Source organism: Cyprinus carpio, chromosome A24, assembly GCF_018340385.1.
Source record: "Cyprinus carpio isolate SPL01 chromosome A24, ASM1834038v1, whole genome shotgun sequence".
Taxonomy (NCBI): Eukaryota; Metazoa; Chordata; class Actinopteri; order Cypriniformes; family Cyprinidae; genus Cyprinus; species Cyprinus carpio.
The window spans coordinates 4,249,438-4,271,008 of NC_056595.1; the positions used below are offsets into that span (position 1 = coordinate 4,249,438).

Below are 21,571 nucleotides of genomic sequence, written 5' to 3' on the forward strand. Positions count from 1 at the left end.
CTTTTACACATATCATCATAATTTGACATCTTACAAAAGACGTTTCGGAACAGTGCACGAGGTGAACTGTGCACGGGGAGCACATTACACACACAAACATCATCGTCGCTAATTGGCACCTAAGTTGTGCTAATTACACAAACGACCTGCGATGTCAAGGGTGGAGTCGCGCTGCTCCAGCTCAGTCTACTGAGGAAGGTGCTGTGGTATTTTATTTGCCGAACATAATGATTTGTCTTTCAAACTAGACTCCAGACTCAGCCAAACGGGCCCATTTAGTGGCAGATAATGCACTCTGGGAAGACGCATATGCAAATATGACATTACAGGCTTTTCAATGCAGCAATCTGCTACATCGAGGAAGACATTTAGAGTCTTTGCTGCCGCACAGTGATACCTCCAACACCAGACCAGACTCAAATGATAATGTGCTTTCTCTGAGAACCAAGAATTAACCCTTTGGAACGGACATTTAAATCCTTCGTTGGGTGTGAAATGTGCTTCTCTGAGAAAATGTGTTGTTTGCTTAAAGCTCTAGGGGAGTTTTTCAGGCTCAATATGACATGCTGTTGATTAGAGCAGAAAATAATTTTAACTTGGTGTGAAAAAAAAATGAGCAAATATCTTGTTTACAATAATGCACTTACTATGGAAGTTAATGGGTCAAAGATTACCTTACTGTGGAAGCCCACCCAAATAAGAAAAAAAAGTAATTGTGACCCTATATCTTACAATTATGACTTTATATCTTCTAACTGTGACTTTATATATCACTTTGTTTCTTTTGCAATTGCAACTTTACATCTCACAATGTGGCTTTGTTACAATGTTACTATATATTGCACAACTGTGACAATTATAGGGTGGTTGTGTACACACACTGCCAACACACATTTCAGTTCAAACAACTTGTAAAAGTGCATGTAGCATGCGATGACCCCTTTAATGTGTTTTAGGCAAATGTAATGCATATCATAATAAATCACTTCATTTGTGCATATATACATCATGCTTTTCTCTTGCATGCATTTATTTTTTTAAAGCTTTTTCTTTGAAAAAATACAATCTATTTTGCTCCGTGCATCAAAATATCGCAATTAACACAGTGAAGCTACTGTATTGTGTGTGTGTGTGTGTGTGTGTGTGTGTGCGCGTGTGTTAGGTTTATCCATTTTGAATTGCATGTACAAGTTTGTCTTCAGAAGTAAGCTAAATCTGACAAACCCTCCCACTAGGAGCATTCTCACCAGGAAAAAAAATTGACTCATAAATAAAATAAGTTTTTTCTTTATGGCATAGTGGTAGGGTTTGGGTTAGTGCTTATAATGATGTTATCTTTATGTATAAATAATAAAATGTAACTCTGTGTCATTTACCTGAGGTGTAGCTCTAGTTGGGAGTACAGGAACCGCAGCAGGGCTCGTCTGGTGGTGATTTCAGCGTGACAATCGTTGACCGCCAGACCCTGGTCACTGATATATTCTCCATTAATGCATTTAGTGCCGGAAGATAGCGCCACCACTTGGGCCTGTCTCAGATCCAGACCTGATTAAGATAAACACATGAACACATATGATGGCTTTCTAATATTGGATCCGACACCAAACATAGGCCTGTTCACACTAGCGCACGATAATGTTCTGTTATTATAAGCGCACACTGCAGTATTGTCATCTGACACTTTAAATGCTCATTCTCGGTGTGAACGGGCCTTGGTTGTCCTAAATTTAACATGTGAAGAACCATTAGCCAGACATAACAGAGGTCATTTACATACAGATATCTTAAAGATAAACTGTAAAAAAACAAAAACAAAAAAAATATAATATATATATATATATCTTTCTACATTCATTTAATGTTTAATTCAATGAGATTGCCATTTCTTCGTAATTATTTCTGAAATTTAGAAGCAATTTCTGAGAGAAAATGAATTCTAAGACAGGCACTAGAGTTTGGAGTCAGGAAGATTTTTTTTTTTTTTTTTTAAGAAATTAAGGATGCATTTAATGTATCAAAAGTGACAGTAAAGAAATTTATAATATTACAAAATATTTTCATTTCAAATAAATGCTGTGAAACTTTTTATTTATTAAGGAAAAAAAAAGTATTATGATTTCCACAAAAATAAATAAATAAATAAATAAATAAAATACGCTCCACAACTGTTTCAAATACTCCTACTAATAATAAAGGTTCTGCATCAAATCAATATCAAATCAGTATGATTTCTGAAGGATCTTTTGACACTGAAGACTGGAGTAACGATGCTCAAAATTCAGCTTTGCATTACAGAAATAAAATAATATTAAAAAAAAAAAATCTAAAACTGTTATTATAAATTGTAATTATATTTCACAAAGTTACAGGTTTATTTATTTATTTTACTGTATTCTGTATTTATATTGGCCAAGCATTTGACACCTGCATTTGTATACTTGCATCAAGGCTTCAGGAACAGAGAGAGAGAAAAACAAAAAAGTATCATGTAAAACCACATTTTAATAATTTTTGTTGGAAGAAAAATACGAAATATAAAATATGTGGCATTTAAAAAAAAAAAAAAAGCAGCATGCACAAGGTTTTTATCAAGACATACAGCAATAAATTCTGCTGTAGTCCACAATAAAAGCTGTTCTTTGCTGATGTTCTTTACACAAGGATGAGGAACTCCTAACTTGCTGCGGCCGCGCTGGTCATCAGTGCACAAAGCTTTTCTGTGACATTTTCATCAGCCACAGCAAGACGAAACCCACAACCCCGGCACAAAGCATCTCCTCCTGCCACGGCCCGCTGTACCTGTCTCACAGCTGCTCGGCCATGATACAGGCTTCGCTGGGATTTCTGCACTGAGAACAGCTCAAGCGTGTGAGCGGATGTCTCAGCATGCTTAACCATCAAGCTCTGTGTGCTGGAAAAAATATATATCTCCCCATCGCTTCAAAAATGTAGTGTTCACTGCCTCATGTAGACCTGCAGGCTAGAGGCAACATATGAGCTTTTATCATTCGGGGCCCACACGGAATTGCACGCCGTGGCCCGGCCGCCACCAGCACGGCTCGCTGGCAATAACAATAATAAAAACTAATATTGAGGTGGGGTTAAAGGCATAGCCTTTGAAATCCATTCTTCCACCAGTCACTGCTTGCTGAACCAAGAGAGAGAGAGAGAGAGAGAGAGAGAGAGAGAGAGAGAGAGAGAGACCATGAGAAGAGCAGAAATAGATGAACGCGAGTCAGAAAAAGAGAGACTGGGTCTAACGGAACCATAAGTCCAGATCAAAGCAGTCAATAGCTCATATTTTCATACTTGTTGAAATGAGGTTTACTGGACATTCTAACTGTGAAACACTGCATGTTTTCATATAAACTGTGAGTTTAAAAGGTTATTTCTTTCATAAACTCATATTCTGACAAGCATGTATTCAACCTCACGGCATTCCAAGGACACATGCCTTAATTTGTTCTGAAAAAAAAAAAAAAAAAAAAAAAAGAATGTCCAGAGTGTCCATGTTGAGCTCGGAGATGTCGAGCAAAAAAAAAACAAAAAACAAAACAAAAAAAAATGTTGAGATAGGTGCATATAAAAACACCATATATATTTCTTAAACTGTGAATACATGAGAGGTTTCAAATCTATTTTTTACGTTTTTTTTTTAATAATCATAAATATGAAATATCATAAATAATTGTAGATAAAAAAGGTCACAAAAAAGGTACAATTATCTGCTATTTTAAGAGACTTATTGGCCTTTTTGATATCACTTGCTGTATTATTTTTTATGTATGTTTCTAAACACAAATTATATTATTATCATTATTATATATGCAAATTCAAAAACTTGTAATCAGATTTTTTAAGAAGTTAATTTTATTCAGCACAGATGCATTTAACTGATCAAAAGTGACAAAAAATATAATATTCTAAAAGATTTCTGTTTCAAATAAAAGCTGTTCTTTTAAACTTATTTTTCATCAAAATATACAATAAAATAAAATATATAAAAAGTAACAGTTTCAACAAAAATATTGTGATGCACAACTGTTTTCAACATTGATAATAATCAGACATGTTTCTTGAGCAGCATATTAGAATGATTTCTGAAGATCATGTGACACTGAAGACTGGAAAATTCAGCTTTACATCACAGGAATAAATTACATGATATATGATATGTTACATGATATGTAATTATTTACAAAATATAAAAATATGTGTTTTATTTGTCATTTTTATTTGTCCACATTGCAATTATTTTTTGAGGAAAAATGTGTCATTTACATTCTTCCAAATATCACCTTGCTGACAGAATTTTCATTTGTGTGAGAATACATTCCTAATAAATAAATAATTAATAAATAAATATATTTTTGACAATAATGGCAGCATTATTGTTGCATGTAACATGCAGAGAGGGAAAAGAGATTCCCGGTACTCCAGACAAAAATAAATCCTTGAGGAAAGCAATGCAGCTGCCCAGCACAAACCCATCATGCTGAGTTATGTTCTTCTTTTCACACACTATTATATGAACTCGAACGTCCCAAATGTTCCTCTGAAGACAAATGCCAGCTGGTTCTGCTTCAGTCTCCACCTGCCTTACCTGATCTATCCCAGCATGCATTGGTACAGTGCACAGCAGGGACCCGGCGTGCCCAGGTTTTGTGTTCAGGCATCTTTATTCAACAATCCCCAAAAGCAAAAACACATTAGAAAAAAAAGTAAGTTAAAAGGCCCCAACCACCTCACCCTCCCAACCTGTTCTCTCCATGCTGTTCCATTTAATGATAGTTTAGATCAATCTGGCGATGGCAGAGAGAAAGAAAAGAGACTGTGTAGTCATTTCTCTCTGTACCGGCATGAATTTGTTGTAAAGGCTCTTCTCTCGGTGTGAGGGGGTGATAAGGCCTGTGGGCACTGCTGCTTTTAGAAGAGCAATAATCATCAACATCTCTGAGAAAGCACATTGTGCCAGTGAGGTGGGTACAAAGGCAAACACCCTGGATGTGAACATGACTGCCGTTCTCTTTACCCTTCAGCAGACCGCTGTGTAAAAAACAGGAAAGAGAACATCACAGTATCAAAGGCAAGTGTGCGAAAAGTTCCTGCACTACAGGAACTCACAGCACACTATATATGCCTTAAATTATTTTCTTTAAAAATAGTTCACCAAAAAAAAAAAAAAACATTTGCTGAACATTTACTCACCCTTAGGCCATCCAAAGCTGAATTTGTTTCTTCAAATATTTGGAACAGATTTGGAGAAATTTAGCATTGCTTCACTTGATCATCGATGGATGCTCTGCAGTGAATGGGTGCCGTCAGAATGAGAATCCAAACAGCTGATAAAAACATCACAATAATCCACAAGTAATCCTCAGCACTCCAGTCCATCAGTTAATGTCTTGTGAAGCAAAAAGCTGCACGTAAGAAACAAATTCACCAATACGATATTTTTAACTTCAAACCATTCCTTTCGGCTGAAATAAGAGTTCTCTAGCCATAATATTGCAATATGTCATCTCATTTGTATCAGGAGAGAAAGAAGCACATATGAAGCATCCTTTACAAGCTAAAACAGTTCTAAACAAATATTTTGGTGGGTTTTGATGTGAGAAACAACAAGAGATGGATTGTTTGTTTTGTTTTTTTACTGGAGGAAGTGTTATTATGGATTATGGACTCATATTTTGACCAGAAGTAACAGTTTAGACAGGTAAAAACATCTTAAATAGGAATTGGTTTATTAAAAAAAAAAAAAAAAAAAAAACATGCAGCTTTTCATTTGTCAAGACATTAACTGATGGACTGGAGTGGTGTGGATTACTTGTGGATTATTGTGATGTTTTTATCAGCTGTTTGGACACTCATTCTGACGGCACCCATTCACTGTACAGCATCCATTGATGAGACACTGATGCAATGCTACATTTCTCCAAACCTGATGAAGAAACAAACTCATCTACATCTTGGATGGCCTAATGGTGAATAAATTTACATTTTTATTTTTTAATTTAGGTCAGAAATATCTTTTTTCTTTTTAAACATTTAACCTTTAAACAACACATTCCAAAAAATAAAATAAAATAAAAATAAAAATACAGAGACAGAGACAAGACTACAACAGACACTCTAACCTTCACCACTGCTGTCACCACACCAGATTGTACCTCTTCATTAGAAAGTGGCGTGTTCAGTGCAGTATTCAGTAAGTGGTGAGTTAGTATTCCACTGTGAACACAGCCACTGTCTGTGCAAGACAATATTAATCAGCACATGGGTCACTCTAGTGGAGGTCTGTCAGGGGAAAGCCCATATGTTGATATGAGCTTAACAAGCATCATTAGCCCCGCATTTCTTAAATGAGTTTGGTTTCACAAAACAAGGAAAGAATGCAGTTCATCAGCTCCTTTATGAGGCCATCAAATCATAAGGAATCATTAGATGTGGTTTTATGCATCCTCTGCTTTGGGAGGTCTAGGAAAGGCCATATTGGATTGGCTAGAAAGGAAACAGTGTATTTAGGTTAAAAAAAATAATGCAGAAAGTGATTATTTATGAAAATTGATGAATTTGCATTTAACTTATTTTCTTCAGGGGTAAAGGATGCAATTAGGAATAAAGAGGCTCATGAATTGATCCTTTACAAGTTGCTCTTGCATGATAAAATGTTTTAATTTAAAATAAGGTCAAAACGGTGCACGTCATCACCATTACAAACTATTTTCCATAATTCCCACTGAAATGGAAACCTTTGTGCAAATATGACACGCTTATATAAAATTATATGGTTAGAGAATAAGCTATATCTACAAAAAGACACTAAATAAGTATTATGATTGTCAAATATAGAATCTGACCCCCCACCCATTTTCATTCTAATTTTAGTTAAAGTTTTAGTAATTTTGTTGTGTTTTTGTCATTTATATATTGTTTTTTTTTTTTTTATCACAGTTTTATTTTTATTTTAGTATATAAATCTAAACTTAATTAAAATGAGAAATGCACAATTTCATTTTATTTATTTTATTTCATTTAAGTTATTATTTATTTCAAGTAAGGAACATGTTTTTATAGTTAATTATAATTAATTATAATATCCTTGTTGTGGACTACAAAAAAAAGAATCATCAGTTAAAAGTAAGTGCTTGCCTTAAATTTTTTTAGTTTAGTCAACTTAAGTATCCAAGTAGTCCCTTAGTACAATTTAACATTTCAAGTTGAATACTTACTTTAAGTTGATACCTTTTTTTTTTGCATTGAACTTAAAAAAAGTAGTACTTTAAAGTTGTAAATATTGCATTTACATAAATATTTAGGAAAAGCACTGTGATTTATGAACTGGCAAATGCTGACAAGGGAGTAACATAATATTGTATCCATAACTACATGACCTCATTTTAAGAATAAAACTTTTCAGAACCTTGGTTGAGATTAATATGCATTTTTTTCACCACGGGAAATGTTTTTCTTTCCACTACCAAATTGCTCTAATCACAATCATCTGTTCTCTAAGTGGAAGTAGACACATCTGGCTCCCTTTACCAGCCCAACTGTGCATCTGATGTTCAAAACCCTGTATCCCAGCATCCGTACCGTGCCTGGTAGAAATAAGATTATTCACACCATCTGATTCAAGCGGTGTCTGTTTCTTTTACGTTAGCAGATGAAATAATCCAATAAGAGTCCTGTGAGGAGCACTCTCGCTCAGGTTATGACTCCCTCTGCGAAAGTCCCGCAGTTCAAAGTTGGACCTGCATTAATATTCCACCGGTGCCCATACCAGTCTAAAAGATTCAATAGATGCTCAAAGAGCGGCGAACAGAACCCCCAGTGTTTCTGTCAAGTTTGCGTGTCTGCTCGCCTGCCACAAATTCTTGGGCACCGATGTCTGGATCTTTGAAGATAACAGTCTTAATAAACATGCTCCGCAATTACTGTGAGGCAGACAGAGCAGGAAGGAGAGAAAGAGAGCGAGACAGAGCAGCGAGGACAGGGATTAGGTCAGATCTCACTGAAGTCTAAATTGATGAGCTGTGGTCTTCAAAAGAAAAACTTGATACTGATCCTGCAATGAAGCCTGAAAGCCTGCAGCTGGGTCTTACACAAACACACTGAAACATCCCGTCAACCTGTCACTGCTAGGCACCTGAGCCAATTCATAATCTTGGGATATACTGTATATTTTAGCAACAATACACCGATAAATATACGTAAGGCAAGTATCACTATTATTTTTGTATTGCATTTTTAAGTATTGCTATACTGGGGTCTTAGTGATTTGTACCAGTGTTCTAGTGTTTTTATATATTATATACTAGTGTTTTATATATATATATATATATATATATATATATATATAGTATATATAATATATATATATATATATATATATATTTTTATATATTATATACTAGTTATATATATATATAGTTTAGGAAAATATAATTTTTTTTTAAGTCAGAAAAAAGTTTTCCATATATTTGATTTTAGATTTTATTTTTCATTTATTTGTGTTAACATTTATTTATTTCAATGAACAACATTTTTACATTGTTTTAATTTTAATTTTAGTTTCAGGTTTAGTTAACTATAATGACCCTGATTTAAACAAACCCTTAACCCTAAATATTAGGGCTGTTTATCAAGTATAAAAAAAAAAAGTCAATTAAAATGTGATTATTTGCACCACTTTATGCAATGGCACAATTAATGGCACAAATGGCACAAAGCATTAAAAATTGTAATCATAATACAATTTCAATCCAAATTTATGTAGAAACAGCAAAGACAGTATTTTAAATTTCAATTTTCAATATTTGTTTAAATGCATATTTTTACTAAGTAAATGCCTCTGTTAATAAGATAAAATATAATTATAGCCATTTAACATTACAGAATTACTGAAATGATCATATTGATTTTATCTATCATTTATTACCAATTACAGAACATTAACAACTTTTAACTGCAAAGTAAACTTAAAACGATATTCACATAAACCTATAAAAAATAATAAATGTCACATTTAGCTGTGACTATTATGTTAAAAAAGTTAAACAACAAAAATTGATCACAGAAATAAGCGTTATTTTTCCAAGCCCTTAATAAATATTAAACTTTGGCATGTAACTTGTCCCACACCGTTTGGTCTATGGACTGAATAATACTTCATATCATGTGAGCATTGTGATTTTCATCTGGGGGATAAAAGCAACCACCCCAAACACCACCTACAACACCCTAACAACAACATACCGATGCCTTTTCAACCACCCTAGCAACCACATAGCAACGTACTGGTAAAGTGACTTCTTCACAGTCATCCAAACAAATCAAGTTTTTTTCTTTTTTCACAGACCCCAAACCCACGTCACTGGTTGATCTGTTGCTATGCAAGGATGCCTGGATGCTTAATCTAATAACAGTGTTTTCATAGCGCCACAGAGCCACAGTGTTCACACCTTTCAGGGGAATCAGCCTGTGAAAGACTAATAGAACTAACTCAATATCAATCTGGGATCATAAGGCAAAGTATTTTAACATCTGGAAATACTGCACACATCACCTTTAATATTGACGTCATTGCCTGTAAATCATTTTAGTCTTTCTTCATCTGCTCTTTGACTCCATTCTGATATATGTGCATCTTTGTCTGTTGCCTTTTCACAGGTGATAAAGTACTAAATATTTCATACAAAGCTCCACACTCAGAGACTTAAAGGTGCTTTCTCTCCACTTATTGAACTTTCTAAATAATTAATAGCAGACTGAAATGATGCCATACCTCTGGTCATGACGATGCCCGCCAGGCCTTTGTGACGTGCGTGCAGCAGTGAGGAGCAGCCGGCCAGCTCTGTGTACTTTTCTCGCACCAGGTGGAATATTGCATCTGCAAACTCCTGCAATTCACAACAGGTTCTTGGTAAGTTTGTTGCCTTATTAAAAATATATGTTCATATAGAAGATATTTTGGTGTTTGTGTACCATATCATCACACCATACAGTAGTAAAAATTATGGTTAGTAACTTACAATAATAATTTTAAGCAGCAAATATTGTAGAATTTTTAGATCAGTAGGTGATGTAAATTCAAATGTGAATGCACCAAAAAAAAAAAACTAGTATATTATGTTATATTATAGCATAATCTCTTAAACATCACATTATAAAACTGTTATAAATTAAAACTATTGTAGAGTTTTTCAGAGTAGTAGTTAGGTTATTTAAGTAGGTTATTTAAATTTGAATGTGAATGTATTGAATGTGAATGTATAATAAAATATAAATACAAATTAAACACAGGGTTTTCCATAAAAAAAAAAAAAAAAAAAGTTCTGAAGCAGAATTTAAATTGCACATCAAACTGTTATATTATATTATATTATATTATATTATATTATATTATTTATTATATTATATTATATTATATTATATTATATTATATTATATTATATTATATTAATGCATTATTAATCTGTTAAGTATTATCAAATTTTACATTATGCATTATTTTATTATACATTTATATTATACATTATTATTACATTATAAAATGTTATAAATAAAAACTGTTTATTCATTACAATGTTTGCATGCCCTCTTTTCATTAATTATTTTGTTTCACAGTTTCAAAGAATAGACAACACATGAAAAATATATAATAAAATATGTGAAATTGTTTTATTAAAAAAAAATACTAAATGTCTCAGCATTTGAATATACAACAATTAATGTTCTGTAAAGCAATAAAATAAAATAACAAACAATTATATGTGTTATTCTGTTAGTGGTTGCTGTTATTGTTACATTAATATTAGAAATAACTTCATACAGATAGGATATTGCATAATAGAGATTTTACATCTCATAAATCATATATATCATGCATATTTCATTTCAAATCAATTAAATTCAGCGAACAGCTTTGCTATTCCCTGATCACACAATGACTTTGCCCGTGGCATTTTTTCCCTCACACCAACATGGTGACCCAATTAATTTGTGTCAAAACACCGGCCATCAATAGAGTAATTGGAAGGAGAAGAGACCACGGGCGCGCTCACGGTCAGCCGTTTATCTGAGACACTTTCACTAATGGAATAGCGTGATTAGTTTGGTGGCGTCTCAAATGGACCATCTGTCCATCGCTCTGAGCTCAGAGTTCAGGCTGCCAGGCTGAAAAATAACCTGGACCCTGCGTTTGCATTCATCAGACGGCTTCGGCCCATCCTGCCCATACAGCTGTTCCTGAACCTGTGCGAGTGGATTTTTCACACCACATCCACAACTGATGATATTATGTTGCTGTTTGTGTCAATTAGTGGCTTATGGAGGCAAACACATACTCATACAGTATACACACACACACAAAGTGCCAGATGATAATTTTGACTTCTGAGGGGTCAGTCAGACGTCTGGTGAAATAAAATGGAGGCAAAGCGTTCAGAGGGCAAAAACAGATGCATCTCTTCACAGAGGATGTTCACAGTATGAAGCAATTGATGATCTGATTGGAGAACAGTCATAACACAACAAGCATGTGCCTGTCTGTGGACCTTGAAAGACATTTAGCAGAAAACCAATAATACCTATGCTACTTTTTTTTTAATAATGGGTTTCTATGTAAAAACAACGCACAACTAATATTTTTTTATTCATAAACTGTATACTGTATTTGGTCTTTTAATATCACTGTCTTAATGCACTGAGCTGCATTAAGAGTTTTCATTAGAACAGGTTTCTAAGGGAGGAAAAAAAAAGACATTTGTCATAATTTTACTTCCATATACTGCCCTACAAAGGCAAAAGCACAGTACTTGTCTTCTTTTGGATTTTTTTAAAATTTACTTTATATTAATTTTTCATACTCTATTTCGAGAATTAAAATTTTTTTATGCTCAGATAGTTCTATCCAAGTTTAATGCACAGCAACATCTGTAAGTAAACAATTGAGCTGTATACAGCAACAAAACTCTCTGGAAATGTCCCATACTGTAATACCTAAACGTATGAACAAAATGATGGTGTCATCATTAATCTAAGGTTTGGTTGCTTTAGCGAGCAGTAACACACAGTAAAGCGCCTGAGCTTGCCAAGCCAGCAGACATATTTAAATGCCTCTCAGTGGTAATTAAACACTAATCCCAATGTCACCTTAATAAAACATCTTTTATTGGTGATATTAAAAGGATTAAGAGGGATGCCAAACATTTCCACACTTCAAAGACAGAGGCGTGAGCTATGGTTGGACTGACGCCGAGATGTGCTGGAGATGTGCGGTCATGATCCAGCATTCACCTCTGGTGACTGGAAATACAGCTACATTTGAACATTTTCTGCTAAACCTGAACAGCGTGTTGCTATGCAGTTTCTTATGTGATCTGTGTGGTTTTCAGCATGTTGCTATTCAGTTGCTGTGGTGTTCTTGGGGGTTTCTAGAGTGTTGATGTTAGGCTATGTTGCTATTCAGCTGCTAAAGAGGAGTTGCTGTGTGGCTGCTGGAGTTGCTGCTGCAGTTGTTGTGTGGTTGCTAGGAGCCCTGGTTAATTGCTAGGGCACTGGTACAAAGTTTTATGGTGTTCTGTGTGGTTTTTAACATGTTGTGATGTTGCTAGGGTGTTCAGGGAGGTTGCTATGTGGTTGCTAGATTGTTGCTATGTGGTATCTAAGATGTTCTGTGGATCTCAGCTTGCTGCTATGGAGTTGTTAGGGTGTGCTGGATGGTTAGCTCAGGCTGCTTTGTTGCCAAGTTGATCTTAGTGTTTTTAATGTGTTGCTATGTGGTTGCTAGAGAGCTCTAGTTAGTTGATAGGGCATTGGTACACAGTGCTAAGGTGCTCTGTGTGGGTTTTGGCGTATTGTGGTGTTGTTAGGGTGTTCAGTGAGGTTGCTAAGTTGTTGCTATGTGGTCTCTAAGATGCTCTGAATGAATCTCAATTTGTTGTTATGCAGTTGTTAGGGTGTTCTGGGTGGTTACTCAGGCACTGCTATGTGGTTGCTAGTAGGGATGCACCAGAATTTCGGCTACTGAAAATTATCGGCCAAAAATGGCATTTTCTTTTTTTGGCCGAAACAGAAAAACGTTAAAAAATATCAGTGTTCAGCGCACAGGTTTCACTCTCCCCCTACGTACGACGCTGCTGACGTGTTATCTTTGTTATTGGGCTCACCAGAGAGCAACACGTCAGCAGCGTCGCTACGTCAACAGGGCACAGCAGTCACGTTCACAACAGACCCGAAGAAGAAAGAAAATGCTGAATAAAGTCGTAATTTTTGTTTATTTTTGGACCAAAATGTATTTTCGATGCTTCAATAAATTATAACTGACCCTCTGATGTCACATGGACTACTTTGATGATGTTTTTTTATTGCTTTTCTTGTGGTGGAATGTTTTAATTATGTAGTTTTTCCAATGGTGGGTCTATATACCCTTTTACTAAATCTAAAATATCTTAAACTGTGTGTTCCGAAGATGAACGGAGGTCTTACGGGTTTGGAACGACATGAGGGTGAGTCATTAATGACATAATTTTAATATTTGGGTGAACTAACCCTTTAATGGTTGTTTATGGCATTGCTATATGATTGTTGTAAGGCTGTTCAGTGAGGTTACTATGCAGTTGCTAGGATGGTGTTATGTGGTCTCTGTGTTTTTGTTTTTAGTGTGGTTGCTTTGGTAGTTGAAATGACATTGGTAAACAGTTACTAAGGTGTTGTCTGTGTTTTTTAGCATGTTGTGCTGTTGCTAGGGTGTTGCCAGGATTTCTGAGCTATTTTTAGAGCATTAATAATTGTTTGCTTGGATGTTCTGGGTTGTTTGTTTGTATTTGATTCATTCTGTTCTCTCTATTAGTCACATAATTTGACATATTGAGTATGTCTGTAGTAATGTGACAGGGTTTAATACTAAGGGTTACTTAAGTAAAAGTAATCATGATGCTTGATGTGCAGCACCACAAATATAAACACACACAGTCAAACACACAAAGGAGGTAGAGAGTAAATGAGAAGGAAGGAAAGAAGCAAAGAGAAAGAGATAAATGGAGAGAAAACAAGCCCCAGCGTTGGCCATTTCAGGGAAATTAAGTGGCTTCTGTCTTTGGATTGCTACATGCCAACAGCACATTATGAGCTGTTAAATTTCAAAGACTTGTCTCACCAAGAACCATTAATGGCAATCAAATCATTTGATTCCTTTTGAAAATATGCCACAATAATGAAGTCTTTTGCATAAATCTGTATTCACAAATCTGAATGCAGAATAATGTCACACTGATTCGCAAAAGGGAAAACTCTTGCAGGTAATGGACTGAAATTAGTTATCAAAGACAGGAATAAAATATTTAGAGCACTCAAAAGGGACTCTAATATCTTAAAAGTGGCCATGAAAAGGAATTGAAAAATCAAAAGCAGAAAATTGTGATTTAGTCTCTGGCACATTGCTAGAGATTTTTTTGTTAAATTATAATCAGGCAAAAAAAAACCTCAGTTAAATCAGCGAAAACCTGCAATCCAACTTCTTTCAGTTTGAAAGGTGTGGATCATGTGACGAGACAAACAGAACAACATCTTGTGATGTCAAGTCACCTTTATTTATATAGCACTTTTGACAATACAGATAGCGTCAAAGCAACTTTACAGTATCAAATAGGAAAATAGTGTGTCAATAATGCAAAATGACAATAGTAAACACTCAATTTTCAGTTGTGATGTGCGGTGGTTCTTTCTTCTAAGAAATTTTTTTTTAAAATTAAACATGACATGCCACACTGCACTAAAACAAGATCCTGCTATATTTACTACCTCTTGTAACTAGTAATAATTCCATTTTCACTCAACGTAGGTCTGCTTTGGTAGAAAAGGAATTTCTATAATATCAAGGTCTCTAACATTAACTGCCAATAATGATGTCACACCTATTGTAACGTGCTGATTAAGACGTTAGACATTTGGATCCATCAGCAGGCATTTAATAGACAAAAACGTGGTAATAAACAGGCATGGGTCAAAACAGGGGCAAACAGGTATAATCCAAGAGTAGGCAAAAAGAGTAATACAATAAGCAATCCAAGGTCAAAATACATAGGCAAGGCAAGACAGAAACTAGACAGTGAAACATGTAAACAGGCTAAGAAATAATCAGCGATGTGTGTGTAGATGTGTGCAACTTTTATAGTGTTCCTGATATGAAACAGGTGTGGTGCAATAAAGAGTTCCTAGGCAGGGGTACATGGGAAATGGACAAAACCCCTTGTTGTGACACCTATCAAGTAAAACCAGGAATTTTATTTATTTTTTCTTCAGCAGGGTTGAAGAAGCTCTTAAATCTAATAGCTTCAAACTGGTTGGAATTGAAAATCATTACAGACTTCACACCAAGAAAAACTATATTAGCGTCCACAATGGCAGATGATAAAGTTCTGTTTAATAAAATCTTGCGCTGCAGTTTTGTCATCTGTTTATTTAAACGCTAAAGCTCTTTAAAGCAGGATTCTGACTGGCTGCCAATGTTTTTATCACTGATCAGCTGAAAAATTTGTTCTGAAAGTGAATTCACTGAGTTTGTTCCTTTGTGCCTTTATAGGTGTAGACTCATTATCAACTCTTTACCTTTATCGTTATAGTAATCGACCTTGGTGTGAACAAGCTTTTAGGCTTAAGTAGAGGTTTAGTTTTAATTATCTTAGTTATATTACAATAAGGCATCAATTGCATAACATTTTAAACAGTTTCATTATAACTCTCTTTCCAGAACTCATATTCCCAAGGTAATGTAGAATGTCAGTAGCACTGCTGCTGTCCTCTCTCCTTAGAAGTCAATACTGTGCCAGGAACACAAATGTCAACAGGGAAATTTTCTTGACTGATCCCTGACCCAGAAGTCTATCCCTTGGGGGCTTCTTGCTGACAAAAGGGTCCTGGCAATGCATGATTTCCTCTGCAGGGAAAAGCGTACAGACTATGCAGAGAATTCCACTGCCTGCTCTCAGATTCCAGGTGAGCAGACAGGAAGAAGGTCAGGATTTAGCTCTACAGTATTAGAACTTGCCAGAGAATCACACCCTGCTTACCAACCGACTTCACCCATACAGAAGTTATAAAGTTATGAAGGGATTTTATATAATTATGAAATTAGCATTTATATCATTATGCTTTTATTGTACAGACCATGTCAATAAATCTCAACATCCTTCAAACTATGGATAACAGTCCCGCAATTAACTGCTTCCATTGTATGACGTAAGCATCATATATCTCCTAGCAGCGTAGCTGTGATGACTCTGTGCTTTACAATCTCTAGTTTGAGAGAATCCAATCATACGACGGCGCGTGTGAGGGCCATCTCTCCAGAAGCCTCCCCCCATGGCTTATCAGGGCCCAACAGAGCAGCCGTGCCTGCAAAGAAATGGGGCCATGTCTTCTATTTCTTTATAGATGTATTTAATAATTCACTCACCAAGTTTTAATAGTGTCTTTCCATGGCTATATCATCCTCCGCCCTGCTGCCCAGGGTGGGTTCTTTGAAAATCAATATTTGTTGGAAGCCTGCCTCAGGAGCTTTGGAAAATCTCAAAGTGGCAGGTACCCCAGTGCCACACATTTCACTCCTGTTTGTTCTCTGTTACCCATGCTATTAAACTCACTGTTTCTGTCTCCAGCCTTGGCTTTACAAGGAGCCCGCTCTTTCATTTCTGTTTATGTTGTTTTACAGTTTGTTTTCCTTTCTTTCTGTGTGAACCAAAAGGGGAACTGAGGAAACTGCTGACGAAGCCCCCACCCATCTAAAATGAACTGTGTATAGCTTTGTGATGTCGCCTCAAACCGTGTCCAACCTTTTAGTGTGCAGAAGGTCCAGATGGCCCTGCAGCCTGCAAGACAGATTTTCAGCCGGCCACGCTTTCTGCTCTATCAGCGGGGAGCTGTCAGTCAGATCAGCCTGGCCAGGCCACCGGTGTCGTTACAAACAATGCTTTCTCATCTGTCTGCTGTAAGACTTCCAATGCCCAAAAATTTGATATGGGTCCTTCAACACTCTGGAGGAGAGTTGGGTAACCTAACCTGCACCTGACCCCTATAGCCTATAGCCCTGCACCTGACCCCTATAGCCTACAGGAATCATGACAAATTTGTGGCCTGGAACAAATGACCTCTACTATCAGGAAGGTGGTCACGGAGGAATGAGTCAACCTGATAAAGCACTGGCCTGATTTTTAGCTCTTAAAATCAAATGTAATATGAAAGCTAACTTTTGTAAGACGTGATGTCTATTAGACTAGAACAAAGATATGGGCTAATCTACACATCAACATCAAAGTGGATGCCTCTGATCCCTATTCTACAAGTCTTTTGCATTACGTCATGAGCACTGCATTTTTAAGATGCTGTATGAAGTTAAAAGTAGTTCAGCTTGAACATTTTAAAATCTCTCTTCCATTCCTTTACGTTGTACTCTGTCCAGCTATTTTTGAATGAAAGAACACATCCCCTTAGGGTGCTTTCACTGCTTTATGCGAAGACATCAGAGTTCACTTTGTTCAGTCACACTTCATTACAAAAGTCCACTTTAGACATTCTACTAACTATAAGTGACTTTGAAACTACATTATTTTTTAACTACTGTACATGTCAACTAACTCTTGATAGAGTACCAGTAGACTGATAGGTTACGATTAGGGTTAGTAGAATATGTTGATGTGTACTTGCAAAGTTACAGTAACACTTTAGATTAGGAAACACTATTCACTATTAACTAGTTAGCATACATTAGCATACATGGACCAAATATTCAGGAGTAGAAATAGTCTTAGCATGAAAATTGATTCAGTTACCAAATTAACACACGGACAACCAAACAAGCTGAAAAAAAAAAAAGTTATTTTCCAGGCCATAACGCAGATGCGCACTAACAAACCTGCAGTGAGGATCATAATCATATTACAGATGGACTCATCATGCACTTCTGCAGCCGTATAAAACAGATGTTGTTCAGGAGGGAGTGTACATGCATGTGTGTGTGTGTGTGTGTGTGTGTGTGTGTGTGTGTGTGTGTGTATGTGTGTGTGTGCTTTCATGTGTGCAGTTAGGTTGCAGGGTTTGACGCCCAATAACTGTCCTGCTTCAGTGAAGCAATCTGATCATACAGACCTGGCACACAGATATGAAAGCAGCTTTTAGGATCAGTTCAATCTGCGCCACAGACTATCATGGCACCATGGTGGTTTTGCCCTGCATGGTCTTAATTCTCTCTCCATGTGCACTCAACTTGGCATTATCTGTGCATCAAGAGGTGCCATGGTACATTTCACTGATCCTGTGCCTTTACTCCTGACTTACTTTTAAAAACTATGTGACCACACCAACAGTGTGTATGGCCTGGTTTGCAGAGTGGAAAAAGTGGTTAAAAAAACCTGAGGCCCCAGTAGGAGGAAGCTTGTTTTAAAGGCTCAGTATGAGTCCCACCTGATTAACCCTTGTGTCAAGATAGAAAAGCTCGGATAAGAGGAAAAATGGCTTAATAATGCCAGAGCGTGTGTAAAACACACATCAAGGTCTTTATACATAATGCATCAAATAAAGAGGACAGGGAAGAGGCTCCTTCAAAGGCATAATATGACCTGCCCCTCAAAATTAATTTGTGAGTGTGAGGGAGTTAGCAAGGGAGATTGAAAAACAGAGGAGGTACGGGAAGATGAAGAGGAAAGATTGACGGAGAGAGGGAAAGAGTGTGATGTTCTCTTAACAAGCGCCTCTCAGGCCGACCCTTGTCTGACCATAAATGCTGTTCACACGTCGCTCATTAATCCACTCCTGATTGTGAAGAGCCCTGCTAACGGAAAGGCCACGGAAAACACTGTCATCATTACTCCCAAAATGTGCGAATGCTACCAGCTAATGCAGCTAACTCTGCAAAACAAATGACATACACAAAACAAGATTGTTATTATCAAAGAGAGATATATGATATCTGCAACAAGCTATATGTTAGCTTTACTATTTATCACAATGATGGCTGCTTAGCTGACACAGAAACCCCGGAAAGTACAATGTGAAATCTGCCATCTTTATTCATGAAATCTCAGAAGTTTTAAAGCCAGTTGCCTGAGCTGAAAATGCCATGTGACAGAGTGCTTTAGAGCCACAACAATATTAATACACAGTCACAAATAATTCACCAGCAATGATCATGAACTATGACAACATAGACGGCAGAATGGAAGAAATATAAATCTATTTCATTGTTATACCCTACAAAAAAAAAAAAAAAAAAAAAGAATACTTGTAATTATGTTGCTTAAAAAAAATATTGTAATTATGTTGATTAAATGAATTTTGAATGGCCATCAATGTACACACAAAATTGTTATTTTTAGAAACAGATTGTGTAGTGACAGCATCTGGAACAGCAGAGGCTAACTGAACATGCTAAACCCTTACTTGGTCATGACAAGCAACCAAGTAAAATATATCTGGTTAAATTCATATTGCAATTTCTACTTTGTCCTAAGTAGATGATGTTTGTGATACTTCAATTTAATAGATCTCACAAATTAAGCTGTATAGTTAATTTTTGGACTGTTAACCAGTTGACAAAAAAGCTAAATCACAGAGAACAGTCTAAACTCTAACACTACATAGTTTAAAAATTAAAATACGTGTATTTTTATTGCTTGTGATTTTGTCACTTCACACACCAATTTTTCAGTCTGGAAAGAAAAAAATTACTTGGCACTCGATGCTTTGAAGTATTGCATGACTTGTGTCTGTTTAGGATGAGGTGTTGCATCCAAACAAATCAACCTACCAAAGGAAAAACATGCACTACTTCAAATATTGCCTTGACAAGCACCTTTCATGTGCTACCGGAGATGAGATGCATTCAAACGCCCTGTGAAGTAGCATTTTGCCATCATCTTTAAGGGAGAATGTTCTGACCATCAACCAGAAACATCACAACTCTATAACGTCTGCTTCGCTTGAAGATACCAGCCAGAGCAGTGTGCACCATCCCAGACATCACTTCAAACCCAGTCTCTTTCCTTTGAACAGACCCTCCATATCTGCTGCCAAACCTGGTTACCAGTAAACCCTGCCTGAAATTCTGAGCTTTAGAGTGTAAAAATATGATGTTTGAAAAAGGATGACAATTTCAGCAATTACAGCTTGTGGGAAAGGAAAGAGCAGTCATGTCATTGTCCAACCCTTGGGTACAGCAAGAGCACCAAACCTTTTCATTGAGTGCCCTTTCTGTCAAGGTCGAATGATCTAGACACCCCTAAGCGCCGATCCTAGCCTTGCAAAAAACCCTCCAGCAGAGCATATATCACTCGGTATTGATATAGTTCCACTACATTGCCACACCTGACATTTGATTCATAGCTTCAGGTGTTCTTTTTAAATTCTAAACAGTCAACAAGGAATCAAGGGAAAATGTCAAATGAGCGTTGTGCCGTGTTGGAGATTGGTAAAGCCAGAGTGCCTCAAGTAAGTCATTTGGTTGGAACATACTGATGTGTGAAGCAGCTTTCTGTCTTTGTGAGCGCCTATTTAAAATTTCAGGATCATAGATACAGTCAGAAAGAGCTACAAATATTTTTTTAAAAGAAAATTTAATGCTGCTATTTTACTGTTCACAAGTTATTCGTTGTATAAGTGGACCAGATGGACCAGACTTTATTCTGATAGTAGAGAGTTAGCTATGTTTCATCCAAAGTTGCAAATTTAACTTGTGTGCAAAATTGTAATAATGCATAAAACATGCTAATAAAGCACCATTTTCATTCAGTGAGATGAAGAGAACAAAATCGTAGCTTCCTGGTGAATTGGCAGCAAATATCACTAAGAAAAAACAATCTGCTACATTTGGAGAGCCACTGTGGTTCTTTTTTTTGTATATAATAATATACTTGCACCTCAGAGTGTGCCGACAAAATGCAATAAAGGTTGTCATCTTGCTTTCGGAGGCAGGTGCCTGCTGTTTGGGAATGCAGTTGTGTAAGACAGTTCTGGGAGGCAAAAAAAAAAAAAAAAAAACACTTTGATGACAAGCTTTGGCTCAGGAATTTTTAGAATGACCAAAACAACATTTAGATGCTGTGCAACGTGATCTGTCCACTGGTTACTCTAGTTATTCCATCCCATCATGCAAAGTCATGTGACTTTTTTGATGCATACAGAGAAATTATTAGGTAAATGTTTTTCCATAGTAGTTTTTGCACATGATTTCTTATCGGATAAAACATTTTAACTGTCTCAATTTAGCACATACTGTATATTTTTATGCACATCTTTAGAATTTATCCGGATCTTGGCGTTTCCATCCAGTGTATGTTTTGTTTTTAATGCGATATCCCAAAATGTGTATAAAATAGGTGGATGGAAACAGCTACAATTTCTGGATCCAGAAGCTTTAGTACTACTGAAAGATAATGTTCCTAACCTTTACCTCCATAGTGAAATCTCATGCCAGACAGCGATTCATCTTGTCTGAAACATTTAAATCTTTTTGTCCAGGACACTGTGCACCTGGAGACTCTAGTGTACAGAATGAGATATTAAAAGCTTAGCTTTA

General features: G+C 36.1%; 1 protein-coding gene across 1 annotated transcript in view; it reads right to left on the minus strand.

Moving 5' to 3' along the window:
* LOC109059312 (double-stranded RNA-specific editase B2-like) overlaps nucleotides 1-21,571 on the minus strand; it is a 162,506-nt gene that overhangs the window by 13,582 nt on the left and 127,353 nt on the right. Inside the window, exons 4-5 of the mRNA XM_042714068.1 lie at nucleotides 9,788-9,902; nucleotides 1,377-1,545 (exon numbers count right to left, since the gene is read on the minus strand). Coding sequence (XP_042570002.1) covers nucleotides 1,377-1,545; nucleotides 9,788-9,902 — 284 coding nt within the window. The remainder of the gene's footprint in view (nucleotides 1-1,376; nucleotides 1,546-9,787; nucleotides 9,903-21,571) is intronic.